The 13,000-nt window shown below is 46.8% G+C and overlaps 1 protein-coding gene across 1 annotated transcript; it reads left to right on the top strand.

The window, feature by feature from the left end:
* On the top strand, positions 1 to 6,010 carry LOC131908045 (von Ebner gland protein 1-like). The gene is made up of 6 exons (XM_059259123.1): positions 1 to 87; positions 540 to 676; positions 1,768 to 1,838; positions 5,073 to 5,183; positions 5,696 to 5,797; positions 5,985 to 6,010. Exons 1-6 carry the CDS (start codon positions 1 to 3, stop codon positions 6,008 to 6,010), a joined length of 534 nt encoding a protein of 177 aa, XP_059115106.1.
* Positions 6,011 to 13,000: the final 6,990 nt, after the last annotated feature.

Below are 13,000 nucleotides of genomic sequence, written 5' to 3' on the forward strand. Positions count from 1 at the left end.
ATGAAGGCCCTGCTCCTGAGCTTTGGCCTGAGCCTTGTTGTGGCCCTGCAGGCCCAGGCCTACCCTGCTGTGGAAGAGAGTCATGATGTAAGGCTGAGATGGGCAGGGGCTTCAAGGGGGTTTATGACAGACAGGGGGTCTGAGGTTGACAGTTAGAGCCCCCATTCCTTCTTCATCTAAAGAGACATCATTTCAGAGTGAGGCTTGAAGCCCTACTCTGAGGGAATGTCAGACACAGCACAAGGAATCTGGTCAGATGGTTCTGGGTGCAGAGGGCTGGAGGAGGTCAGAGTCAGAGTCCAGCTCTCTTCACTGTTCACTGGGAGTGCAGGGGTCTGAGATAGTGTCATAACTGCAAGGGTTGGAGACCACACTACTGTGGCCCTGGTAGAGCTAGTTTATTTAATGGGTTGATAGAAAGGGAGCCTGGAATATGTTTCATTTGTCCAGAACTTGGGAGCCAAGGTAGATTCAGGGGCTAAGGACTAGGGGCGGTCCTGGGGTCTACCTGAGTCCTGATGGGCAGGTGCCTTCTCCAGGTATCAGGAACATGGTATGTGAAAGCTACAGCATCTGACGAGGAGATTCCTGACAAGAACCTTGACTCTGTGTCTGTGACTCCCATGACCGTCAAGACCCTGGAAGAGGGCAACCTCGAAGTCAAGTTCACTGTCCAGTGAGTGTGTGCCCGCTGAGATGGTAACATTCTTCTTGGCCTTTGATTCTCCACACAGGAGAGCTGGAGGCTGAGCTGGGGGCAATAGTACCACTGAGGGTGCCTCAGCTTAGAGAGGATCTCGTGATGGTGGGTGGCCCAGAGAAAATATCTTAGCTACAAGGGGCACCCATTTTCTATTCTGGGGTATCCTTTGTCAGTGACCCAGGCCCTTGGAGAAGGGTTTCACTCTTAGACCCAGTGTGAACATGCAGTCTGGGCCTGTTCAGCCTCCAATGTGAAATTCTGCTTGGGAGAGAGGCAGAGCCTGGGATTGCAGAGTGAATGAGAGTGTGTATGGGGCCCTATGGAGAAAGCTTATCAGGCTCCAAAGAGACACCAAAATCCCAGCCTCTTCCTACCTGTGTGATCTACCACCTGTGTGGCCAATCACTGTGTGACCTGTCCTCTGTGTGACCTCTTCTCTGTGTAGACTCTCACCTGTGTGGTCTCACACCTGTGACCTCCCATCTGCATGGCTTCTACCTTCATGTCTGATGTGACATTTGGGCTCCTGTCACCTTAGTGGCCCCTGGACAACATGGCCGTGTCTGTGTTGTCTTCACGGAATCTGACATTTGGGCAGACTCTGACCTGGCAGTTACCCTGGAGTCTGCCCTTTGTTCTTTTCCCCCAATCCCACTCACTGAAGAGTTCCCTCAACAGGCCGGGTGACACTGATGGTGGGGCTGGTCCCTAAATATCTCCAGAGACAGAGGCTGAGCCACAGGGGCCACACAGCATGGAGGCTAGGCAGGAAGGGCTTACTCCAGACAATGTCTGCAAACCAAGCATTCCAAGGTTGCAAGGGAGTGAGAAGAGGCCATCAGGGTACAGCCAGCAGGGGCATGACACAGAAGTAGGCCACTGTGGGAGCCAGGGGATTGGAACATGTGACTCAGGAGGCCTGCTGGAAACATGATTGGGACTCAGTGAAGCCTGCACTCCCATGGCCCCCTTGGAAGCAGGCACCTGTAGACCATGTTGTGGGTGCCGCCAGGAGGGAAGGTGTGTGGCTGGGTAATGTGTCTCACAGACCTTCTGTCTTCCAGGATTGCAGGAGAGTGCCGAGAGATAAGCGTTGTCCTAGAGAAGACAGATCAACCTGACAAATACACAGCCTGTGAGTCTCTGAGCCTGTGAGGGCTGAACCCAACCTCCCTTGATACATGTGAGGCCAATGTAGCCATTCTAGGTGCCCCATGGACAGACAACCTTTACTTCTTGTCACCCTGTTAATACCCATGATCACTCCCATGAGGCAGTTTTCTTTCCAGATGGGAACAACTGCTACCAAGCACTGCATCAGGTGTGGTAGATTTGTTTCTAGAGGAGAATTGGCTGCTGTCTTAGAGTTACTGATACTGAGCTGCAACACCATGACAAAAAGGAAGTTGAGCAAGAAAGACCTTAGTTTGTTTATACTTCCACATCACTGTTCATCATCAAAGGAAGTCAGGACAGGGCAGGACATGGGAGTTGATGCAGACACCATAGAAGAGTGGCACTTCATGACTTGCTCAGCTTGCTTTTTTTTTTAATGGGAGATTTATCCATCTTAGATATGTTTCCTTTTTTTATTTATAGTATTTTTTATTAATTTTTTATACCAACCACAAATTCCCCTCTCATCCATCCTCCTGTTCCCTCCCAGTGTCCCCCCCACCCAACCCAACCCCTTTCCTCTCCTCCAAAAGGGTAAGGCCTCCCATGAGGAGTCAGCAAAGCCTGGTATATTCAATTGAGACAGGACCAAGCCCCTCCCCTGCTGCATCAAGGGGGAGCAAGGCATCCCACCATAGGTAATGGGCTCCAGAAAGCCAGCTCATGTCCCTGGGATAGGTCCTGATCCCACTGCCAGGGGTCTCTCAAACAGACCAAGCTCCACAACTTTCTCCCATATGCAGAGTGCCTAGTCAGGTCCCATGCAGGCTCCACAGCTGTTGATCTAAAGTTCGTGAGTTCCCGCCAGCTTGGTTCAGGTGTTACTGTAGATTTCCCCATCACAATCTTGACCAACCCCCTGCTCATATAATCCCTCTTCCCTCTCTTCAACTGCATTCCTGGAACTTGGTCTGGTGCTTGGTTGTGGATTTGTGCATCTGCTTCCATCAGTTACTGGATGAAGGCTCTATGATGACAGGGTATTCACCAATCTGAATACCAGGGTAGGGCAGTTCAGATACTCTCTCCACTATTGCTAGTAGTCTAATCTGGGATCATCCATGTGGAATACTGGGAATTTCCCTAGTGCCAGGCTTCCCCTTAACCCAATAATGTCTCACTCTATCAAGATATCTCTTTCATTGCTCTCTCACTCTGTCCCTCTCCCAGCTTGACCATCGAGTTCCCTCATGTTCTCATCCCCCCTCCCCTCCCCTCTATTGTTCCCCTTATCCCCAGTTTACTCATGGAGATCTCCTCCGTTTCCCTTTCCCAAAGCAATCCATGCATCCCTCTTAGGGTCCTCCTTCCTAACTTTTCTGGAGCTGTGGGCTGTAGTCTGATTATCCTTTGCTTTATATCTAGTATCCACTTATGAATGAGTATATTCTATGTTTGTCTGAGTCTGGGTTACCTCACTCAGAATGATATTTTCTAGTTCCATCCATTTGCCTGCAAATTTCATGATGTCATTTTTTTTTAACAGCTGAGTAGTACTCTGTTGTGTAAATATGCCACATCTTCTTTATCCATTGTTTGGTTGTGGAGCATCTAGGTTGTTTCCAGGTTCTGGATATTATGAATAATGCTGCTATGAACATAGTTGAGCAAGTGTCCTCATGGTATGATTGATCATCCCTTGGATATATGCCCAAGAGTGGTATCATTGGTTCTTGAGGTAGATTGATTCCTAATTTTCTGAGAAGTCACCATACTGTTTTCCAAAGCGGTTGTACAAGTTTGCACTCCCACCAATAGTGGAGGAGTGTTCCCCTTGCTTCACATCCTCTCCAACATAAGCTGTCATCAGTGTTTTTGATCTTAGCCATTCTGACAGGTGCAAGATGGCATCTCAGAGTTGTTTTGATTTGCATTTCCCTGATGACAAAGAATGTTGAGCAATTCCTTTAATGTCTTTCTGCCATTTGAGATTCTTCTGTCTGTCTAGAATTCTCTGTTTAGATCTGTAGATGATTTTTAATTGGATTATTTGGTATTTTGCTGTCTAGTTTCTTGAGTTCTTTATATATTGTGGAGATCAGCCCTCTGTCAGATGTGGGATTGGTAAAGATCTTTTCCCATTCTGTAGACTGTCATTTTGTCTTATTTACCATGTCCTTTGCCTTACAGAAGCTTCTCAGTTTCAGGAGGTCTCATTTATTAATTATTGGTCTCAGTGTCTGTGCTACTGGTGTTGTATTTAGGAGGTGGTCTCCTGTGCCAATGCATTCTAGGCTGCTTCCTTTTTTTTATTTTTTTATTTATGTTGAGGTCTGTGATACACTTGGATTTGAGTTTTGTGCATGGTGATAGGTGTGGATCTATTTGCAATCTTCTACATGTAGATATCCAGTTATGCTAGAACCATTTATTGAAGATGCTTTCTTTTTTTCATTGTACACTTTTGGCTTCTTTATCAAAAATCAGGTGTTCATAGTTGTGTGGATTAATGCCAGGGTCTTTAATTTGACTCCATTGGTCCTCATGTCAGATTTTATGCCAATACCAAGCTGTTTTTATTACTATAGCTTTATAGTAGAGCTTGAAGTCAGGGATGGTGATGCCTTCAGAAGTTGCTTTATTATATAGGATCATTTTAGCTATATTAAGTTTTTGTTTTTCTATATGAAGTTGAGTATTGTTCTTTTGAGGTCTGTGAAGAATTGTGTTGGAATTTTGATCGTGATTCAGCTTGCTTTCTTATAGAGATGGCCCCACTCACAATGGGCTGGGCCCTCCTCCATCAATCACTAATTAAGAAAATTCCCTACAAGCTTGTCTGTAGCCTGATATTATGGAGGCATTTTCTCAATTGGATTTTCCTCCTTTGATGACTTTAGTTTGTGTCAAGTTGACATAAAACTAGTCAATATAACTGCACAGTGATGTCCCATTGGCTATGGCTGACCTCATGGAGGGAGTCAGGAATAGGCTATATCTGGATCCAGAGGCAGACCCTCCTGTACGACACACAGAACTGGGACATGGCCATCTCCCATGTGTGTGGCTCCCATGGAAATGGAGGGTCCTTATAACTGAGGCTCTGGGATGGTGGAGAACCTGGGTCAGGCAGACCTGAATAACTGGGAGGTTACAGAGTTGAGAGGTGCCAGGCTGGGTGCCAGGCCACCCTTGGATCCTTGCTCAAGGGTCAGGAGGCTTATTCTTAATCTGCATCACTGTACCTCCACAGTTGGGGGCACTCAGGTGCTCTACATCATACCATCTGCAGTGGAGGACCACTACTTCTTCTACTGTGAGAGCAACAATCCTGAGTTTCATTTCCGAATTGCAAAACTCTTGGGTGAGTCCCATTGTTGTGAGGTGGACCAAGGGCTCATGGGGTGAAAGGGGCCTCACCACTGTGGGGTTCCAGCTGGAAGAAGGATGTGTATAGAAACAGGATTCAGCGTATAAAGGCCGGCCCCCATCACAGCTGGTGTCAGTGTCCTTGCCTGGAGATGAAGGCCCCAGAGTCTCCATGCTGTCTCCCTCAGCCAAGGGTGACATACTCCTCCAGAGTGAGGTTGGTCACTCTGTTCCCAGATGCCCTGAGAGGAACTCAGGAGAACTGAAGGCACAGTGCCCCTGTGTCTTCTAGGTCAGATGTATGGGGGAACAAGTGTGGTGTTCTGGTTCTCCTTCCCCACCTGGGCTCTCCTCTCTCACCCAGGCCTCTGGGTCATGTCTCTGCATGGATGGACAATGTCTCCCTTTTCACCCCAAAATTGCTTAGTCCTCTTGGCTGGAAAGGAAATTCTATCAGCTCCCCCAGCTCTGTCCCTGACCCCCTGTCCCTCCTGGTCTCGTCTGTAGGTAGAGACCCTGACATCAACCAGGAGGCCCTGGAAGATTTTCAGAATGCTCTAAGAGCTGGAGGCCTCAACGCAGAGAACATCTTCATCCCCATGCAGAGGGGTAGGAAGCAAGCTGCCTTGTTCTCCCGCCCCATGAAGGGAAGGCAGCCAGTCACTCAGGACAACAGACTGTCTCTCATCCAGCTTTGTCCTTTAGGGGTGGGGGTCATGCTGGCTGATGGAGGGGCCTTGGCTTTCTGACTGAATTCCCTGGGTCTTCTGAATCATGTTTTTTCTTTCTTGGACAGAAACCTGCCCTCTAGGAAGCAATTAGGGTAAGTGGCCAGTTTTGGGGGACATTTGAGGAAATCCTGGTTCTGGGGTCCACAGGGCTTCAGGACACTCTGTGTTCTAACCTTTTCCTACCTGTGAAGACAGGTACAGCCTGTGCTACCGGAAGGCACTCTACCTGTGGGTACTTGTTCAGGGCTCCTTCGTGGGTGTTGTTTCCTGAACATCAGGCATCTGCCCTTGCTGATACTCTGCAGCTGGTTTGCAGCTGGAGAGAATGTCCTCTGTGTGTACCCCTGCAGCTCTCTGCAGAAGGGAAACTCCTCCTGTGCCCCTCCCTTCCTCTCAGTTACCACGTTGACTCCATTGATGGCATGGATTGCTTTAAAGGATGTGGCAGCCATGCCTGGGGTCCAGCAGCCTTCCTAGGTTCCTCTTTGCTGTGTGATGCTTGGGAGATCTAGTTCTGAGACCTGCCCAAGGTGAACTGGCCAGGTGTGGGCAGAGCCTGGGTCCAACAGCATCTTTGTCCTCCCTTGGCCATGCTGTTGCCCTGAAGTCACCTGTCCCCTCTTCACACATGGGCATGGAGAATGTGGGGACTCAGTTTGCAGGGGGGTGGGGTTGAATGACCTTTGTCCTGTTTAGATCTGGTGGGTGGAGCTCCTGCCATCCCAACATTTTTCCCCTGAATGAATCATTTGGCTCCACTAACTCCTCCTTTCCACAGCAGGAGACGCATGGGTCCAGGCCTGCCTCAGAGCATTGCTCCACCCTGACCGTCTGAGCACAGGACACAGAAGGAGCTCTCTCACTCCCCCTTCTGGCTTCATCCACCCTTACCCTCTGTCCCTCACTGCCCTGCTTCTCATTAAAGAACTTCATCATTTCCTGGTGTCTCTGCATGTCTGTGGGGGGTGAGGGGACTAGGCAAGTCAGGAGACTCCCACATGTCCTAGAGACTGGGCAGTTAGTTTTAAGGCGGAGGATAAGTGGGTAAGTGTTGGGAGCTGTGCAGCCTAGTCTTGGATCAGCATATGACTGACCACCTGTCCGAAGGGTTTCCTCAGGGCAAGGCACCCGTGGAAACACTCTCACTTGACAATGACCCAGTCCTCGGGACAGCAAAGGAATTCACAAAATTTGTGCACCTTTGCAGGCTCTTTTCTCTCTCATTATGTTGGTGATTCTTTGGGTGGTTTTTAGTTTTCCTTTGTCAGTCACATTTGCAATAGCTGTAATTTTCCCTGGAAATTCTGCTCTTTCTCACTGTCTAAGATTCGACGGTGAGCTAATGTTTCTTGAATCTTTCTCTTTTTAAATAAGTCCAGGCTTAATCTGAGCAGAGTAAAGCAACTCCTGGTGACTCTCGGGAAGGCAGGAGAGAGAGTGCAGGAGAGCATGTGGCAGGTCTGGTGACCAGGTCTTAAATATCCTGTAGGTGTTGTCTTGAGCATCTTTGGGGGAGGAGCTGACCCTTGGTGGGCTTTCTGAGGGTTGGGTTCTGGAGTGGGAAAAGTGAGACTGGAGGGTGGAATGGGGCCCTGAGCTAGAGATTCCCAACATCTCAACCTTTTGGGTATATATGGATGCCAATTCAAGTCTGGCTACTTCCTACTGGCAAGGGAAGGTGTGGGTAGGGGGAGTGGGGAGTCACGAGTCAGTGGAGTCATACACAGTAGAAGGTGTGGGTGAAGAAACATTCGGTTAACTGCCATTCTGGCGACCTTAGGCATCTGTTTCTTGAGGAGACAGAAAAGGCAGGTTTCTAGGAGAAAAAAACCCAAAAACCTGATTATTAACACCTGCCCTATGAATGGGGCTAGCTGTGGGAAAAAGAATGAAACAGAGATGTGCCCTCATTGTACAGAAGAGGCAAGGGTGAATGAGCCAGATGAAAGAGCAGATATGTCTAGAGAGGTGGCACCAGCACTGATGTCCCAGGAGCTTAGGGAAATGGCACACCAGACCTAGGGACGATGTGTTCTAGGAGTACTGGAGCCATTGCACCTGCTGTTTCCCTGGAGGCTGGGAGTGCATCCATCCTGCAAAGGTGTCAATAAGAGTTAAGAGTATTGGTGTAAATATTAAGGCCACTCCACGTAGTTAAAAGGAGATTTATTTAATGGCGTAACTTACAAATTAAGGGATAGGTAGGTCGCGGGGTCTGGGGAAGGTGTATCACAGTCCAGTGGTGTTCTCTGGAGCTCTGCTTGATCCACCTCCACCATCCAGGGTCCCGGAACCGAGCGAGCACCCGCCGATCCAGATCTCGGGTCCCCAGGTGCCTCCCTTGGCCCCACCTTGTAGACGTGACAGTTGCCGAAGTCTCAATGGGGGTTGGAACTTCCAGATCAAAGCTGGAATGGCTACCCACTACATAAGAGATAATGGAGCCTTCTTATGTGAGTGTGGTCAACATGTCAGTACTCGTCTGGTTGGTGTCCTCATTTGGTGCAGGGGCTGGCATGTCTGGAGGACCCCCTGCAGGTTGGCCTTGGCACAAGTCTGGCAGGAGGAATGAACCTGTTTAAAGACTGATTTACTATGCCAGATTCCTTGACGCAGTAGCAGAACTCTTTCCCCAGGAACCTGTATGTGCCTGTAAAACAACTGGAACAGATTTATATCTTGCTGTCATAGCAAAAAGCCTCTATGTAGTCCTAAAGCTGGGACTAGTAAAATCCACAGAAATTTAAGGACTTCTGGAAACTGTTTATAGTCTTGATGGGAGAGCTGTTAAACTGGCAAAGCTACCAGTACTCTAGTCATCAAACATCATCAGATGTGAGAAGGATAAGCAGAAGTGAGACAGATTTCCAGCTACCTAGGCAGTCCCAGGTTCTCTGTGGCCATTGGTGGAAAAGACCCAAAAGTAGTACCTGTCTTCAGCTGCCAAGCCCAGAAGACCTGACAGACTTTCCTGTGGGGTAGGAATTTGGGGGAGAGTGGGGCCATTGATCCCCCAGTGTCCTGTTGTCCAGTCTGGACAGGGTCTTGGCATTGGTTTAAAGTGCAAAGCAGTTTCTTGCTGAGTGGCTGGCTTTGCCACATTCAAATCAAGCTTCCAGGTAGAAGTTCTTCCATGTTCCTTGGAGGAGATACAGGATGCTGCTAGGAGCTGGCATGTCTCTATCATGAGAAGCTATTTTATTAAAATGCCATATTATCAGATCCCTGAAGCATTTGAGGATCAGGGTATAATTATCTGTTAGGTATATCTGAATTAGACAAATGTTGTTTAGGCTTAATTTGAAAGCATATATAAGCTAAATCTGGACATACTGCTTACTCAATTAATTACAGCTTACCAATGTTGGTAAAAGTAAGAAGATTAGAAGGAATATTTCAGTCTCTAGTTCAGCTATGGTCTTAAGATATAATCATAAGGCAAAATCAAGTTAACATTGTAAACAATTTAGTGGGGGGGGGGCAGGCAGGGGGATGGGGATCTGTCCCTGGTGCATGGGCAGGTTTTTTGGAGCCCAGTGCCTAAGGTGTGACACCTTGCACAGCCTTGGTGCAGGAGGGAGGGGCTTGGACCTGCCTCAGCTGAGTGTGCCAGGCTCTGCTCACTCCCCATGGGAGACCCTGATTTGGAAAATGTGGGGATGGGGGTGGGTTGGGGAGGAAGCCTGGCGGGTGGGAAGAGGGAAGAGGGGGGAAATGTGTGGTTGGTATGTAAAGTGAATAGAAAATTTCTTAATCAGAAAAAATATAAGCATGAGGAGCTGAGTTTGAATCCCTGGCACCTGGCACCTGGGTAAAAAGTCAGTTATGGCCATGTATACCTGTAATCCCAGGACTGGGGAGGAGAGACAGAACACAGGATGTTGGACCATGCTGGCTATCCAGCTCCAGGGTCACTGAGAGACTTTTTTCAAAAGAATAAGACAGAGACAGAGCAAGACACCCTATCTTGTCCTCTGGCCTCAATTACTAACATGTGTGCCTACAGAACACATACAATATACCACATATACAAAACAAACAAACAAACAAACAAATAACAACAAATGAAAAAAAAAAAAGATGGCAGTGAAGTCATATGACCTCTCTCTTTAACCTTAGCTAAAATGGCGCCTGCCTATGTGTTGTAAGGTATTGGCAGACCAGGTGGTGTTTTCCAGAGCAGTTTTAATCTGGAGTTATAAGTTTTAAGCTAATTTCTGTTACAGATGTTTAACCATACCCAATTTCTTAGCTGTTTTTCTGTATAATAAGGTAGAATAGCACAAAATAACTTTTTCTGTCATTACAAAATCTGAACCCAAGCAGCTAGTTGTAAGTATAGTTGAGCTGTTAGCAAGACACAGAACACATAATCTCAGGCATTCAAAAACCAGTCAAAAAACAAGCGTACTGTGGCCACATTTCCACCCATACACAGAATAGTGGGACATTTTAACAGAAAGAGGAAGAAAACTTTTCCTGGGAAGCCATGTCAGATGACCAACTTAAAAATCCTGAATAAGAGTTTACAGCATAAGCAGTGTGTAAGAAAGCACAGTAAAGACAGTTCCTGGCCATGGACGGTGGCTGGGCATTGTCAGCACAGTGCTGGGCTTCAAGTGGCGGTGCCCCATGCACCAGAGCCCAGAGTAGGCACTGTGTGTGTGTGTGTGTGTGTGTGTGTGTGTGTGTGTGTATGTGTAATGAAACACAGTAGCAGCAGGCTGCCCAAGCTAGAACAGCAAGTGGAGGATTTTGGAAAAAGAGATTTTTTTCTTAGGAGAGAGAGGAGGTTTAGCAGAGTTTCAGCATCAGCATGGTGGGAGGAGGAATGGGGGGTATGGGGTAGAGCTGGATGGGAAAGAGGGACCCCTTGGGCTGTGGCATGATGCCGTAGCAGTGGCAGTGGCGGTGGGAGCAAACAGAGACAGAAGAAACAGAAGGAGACATTTATGGGTGGGGGAGTGAGCAGCCATGTGCTGTGCATGAATCCCAGCGTGGCCGGACCAAACACCAGGGAAGCAAAGGCAAAGTTAGATCGAGCATTTGAGAAAGCAACGAGTCGGGGAACTGGGAGAGCGATTGAAAGAAAAGTGTGAGATGTAGGCAGTCAGAGAAGCAGGGTGAGGAGGGGAGGAGATGCAGTCGGTGAGACGGGGAGGAGGTAGAAGTGCAGTGCTCTGCCTGTAAGCCTGGGTGGGTGTGTGGTGTGAGATGTGTGTGTGTGGGAGACCAGAACAGCTTGACCACACAGCTGCTATGACAGGCTTAGAGGCCCAGACACAGCTTCTAGCAGGCAACACGGAGACCCAAGAAAAGCCATAAGCTGACCCCAGCCAGGGGGGCCTGCATCTAAGAGGAAATATCTGACATTCCAAACATTCCCTATACCCCTAGACAAAAGTCAGCCAATCAGGGTCCTGAACCTTGGAAATCCCCTCACCCCAACCTCTGCTATGATAAAAACCCCACCCAGCCTGGGCTTTGGGCATCAGAGAGCCCAAGTTCTGAGCTTGAAAATAAAGGCTTTTTGCTTTTACACATGGGATTCAGTCTCTGTGGTGGTCTTTTGAGGGTCTCTGAGATCTGGGCATAACAACAGTCACCCTGATACCCAAACCACACAAAGATGCAACAAAGAAAGAGAATTACAGACCAATCTCCCTCATGAACATTGATGCAAACATATTCAATAAAATACTGACAAACTGAATCTAAGAACACATAAAAAATCGTCCACATGATCAAGTAGGCTTCATCCCAGAGATACAAGGATGGTTCAACATACAAAATTTTGTCAATGTAATCGACCATATCAACAAACTGGAAGAAAAAAAACCACATGATCATCTCATTAGATGCTGAAAAAGCCTTTGACAAAATCCAACACCCCTTCATGATAAAGGTCTTGGAGAGATCTAGGATACAAGGAACACACCTAAACATAATAAAGAAAATTTATAGAAAGCCAACAGCCAACATCAAACTAAATGGAGAGAAACTCAAAGTGATTCCACTAAAATCAGGAACACGACAAGGCCGTCTACTCTCCACATATCTATTCCACAAAGTATTTGAAGTTCTAGCCAGAGCAATAAGACAACAAAAGGAGATCAAGGGGATTAAAAGTTGGAAAGGAAGAAGTCAAACTTTTGCTATTTGCAGATGATATGATAGTATACATAAGTGACCCCAAAAATTCTACCAGGGAACTCCTACAGCTGATGTGGCCAGATACAAGATTTACTAAAAAAAAAAAAAATCAGTAGTCACCCTATATACAAATAATAAATGGACTGAAAAAGAAATCAGGGAAACATCACCCTTTATAATAGCCACAAATAACATAAAATGTCTTGGGGTAGCTCTAATCAAAGAAGTGAAAGATCTGTATGACAAGAATTTTAAGTGTTTGAAGAAAAACATTGAAGAAGATATCAGAAAATGGAAAGATCACCTGCTCTTGGATAGGTAGGATCAACATAGTAAAAATGGCCATCTTACCAAAAGCAATCTACAGATTCAATGCAATCTCCATCAAAATCCCAACACAATTCTCACAATTCTTCACAAATCTTAAAAGAACAATACTCAACTTCATATGGAAAAACAAAAAACCCAGGACAGCCAAAACAATCTTATACAATAAAGGAACTTCTGGAGGCATCACCATCCCTGATCTCAAGCTCTACTATAGAGCTATAGTAATAAAAACAGCTTGCTACTGGCATAAAAACAGACATGTGGATCAATGGAATCGAATTGAAGACCCTAACATTAATCCACATACCTATGAACACTTGATTTTTGACAAAGAAGCCAAAAATATACAACGGGGGAAAAAGAAAGCTTCTTCAACAAATGGTGCTGGCATAACTGGACGGTGGCATGTAGAAGATTGCAAATAGATCCATATGTATTGCCCTGCACAAAACTCAAGTCTAAGTGGATCAAAGACCTCAACATAGATCCAGTTATATTGAACCTGGTAGAAGAGAAAGTGGTAAGTAGCTTTGAATGCATTGGCACAGGAGACTACTTCCTAAATATAACACAGGTAGCACAGACACTGAGAACAACA

Source organism: Peromyscus eremicus, chromosome 4 (genome assembly GCF_949786415.1).
Source record: "Peromyscus eremicus chromosome 4, PerEre_H2_v1, whole genome shotgun sequence".
NCBI classification, from domain to species: Eukaryota; Metazoa; Chordata; class Mammalia; order Rodentia; family Cricetidae; genus Peromyscus; species Peromyscus eremicus.

What these genes read in the sequence shown, in the direction of transcription:
- LOC131908045 (XM_059259123.1), top strand. Translation starts at nt 1, where the DNA reads ATGAAGGCCCTGCTCCTGAGCTTTGGCCTGAGCCTTGTTGTGGCCCTG. An exon ending in CTGTGGAAGAGAGTCATGAT is followed by an intron (nt 88 to 539) that starts GTAAGGCTGAGA and finishes TGCCTTCTCCAG; the next exon opens with GTATCAGGAACATGGTATGT. An exon ending in GAAGTCAAGTTCACTGTCCA is followed by an intron (nt 677 to 1,767) that starts GTGAGTGTGTGC and finishes TCTGTCTTCCAG; the next exon opens with GATTGCAGGAGAGTGCCGAG.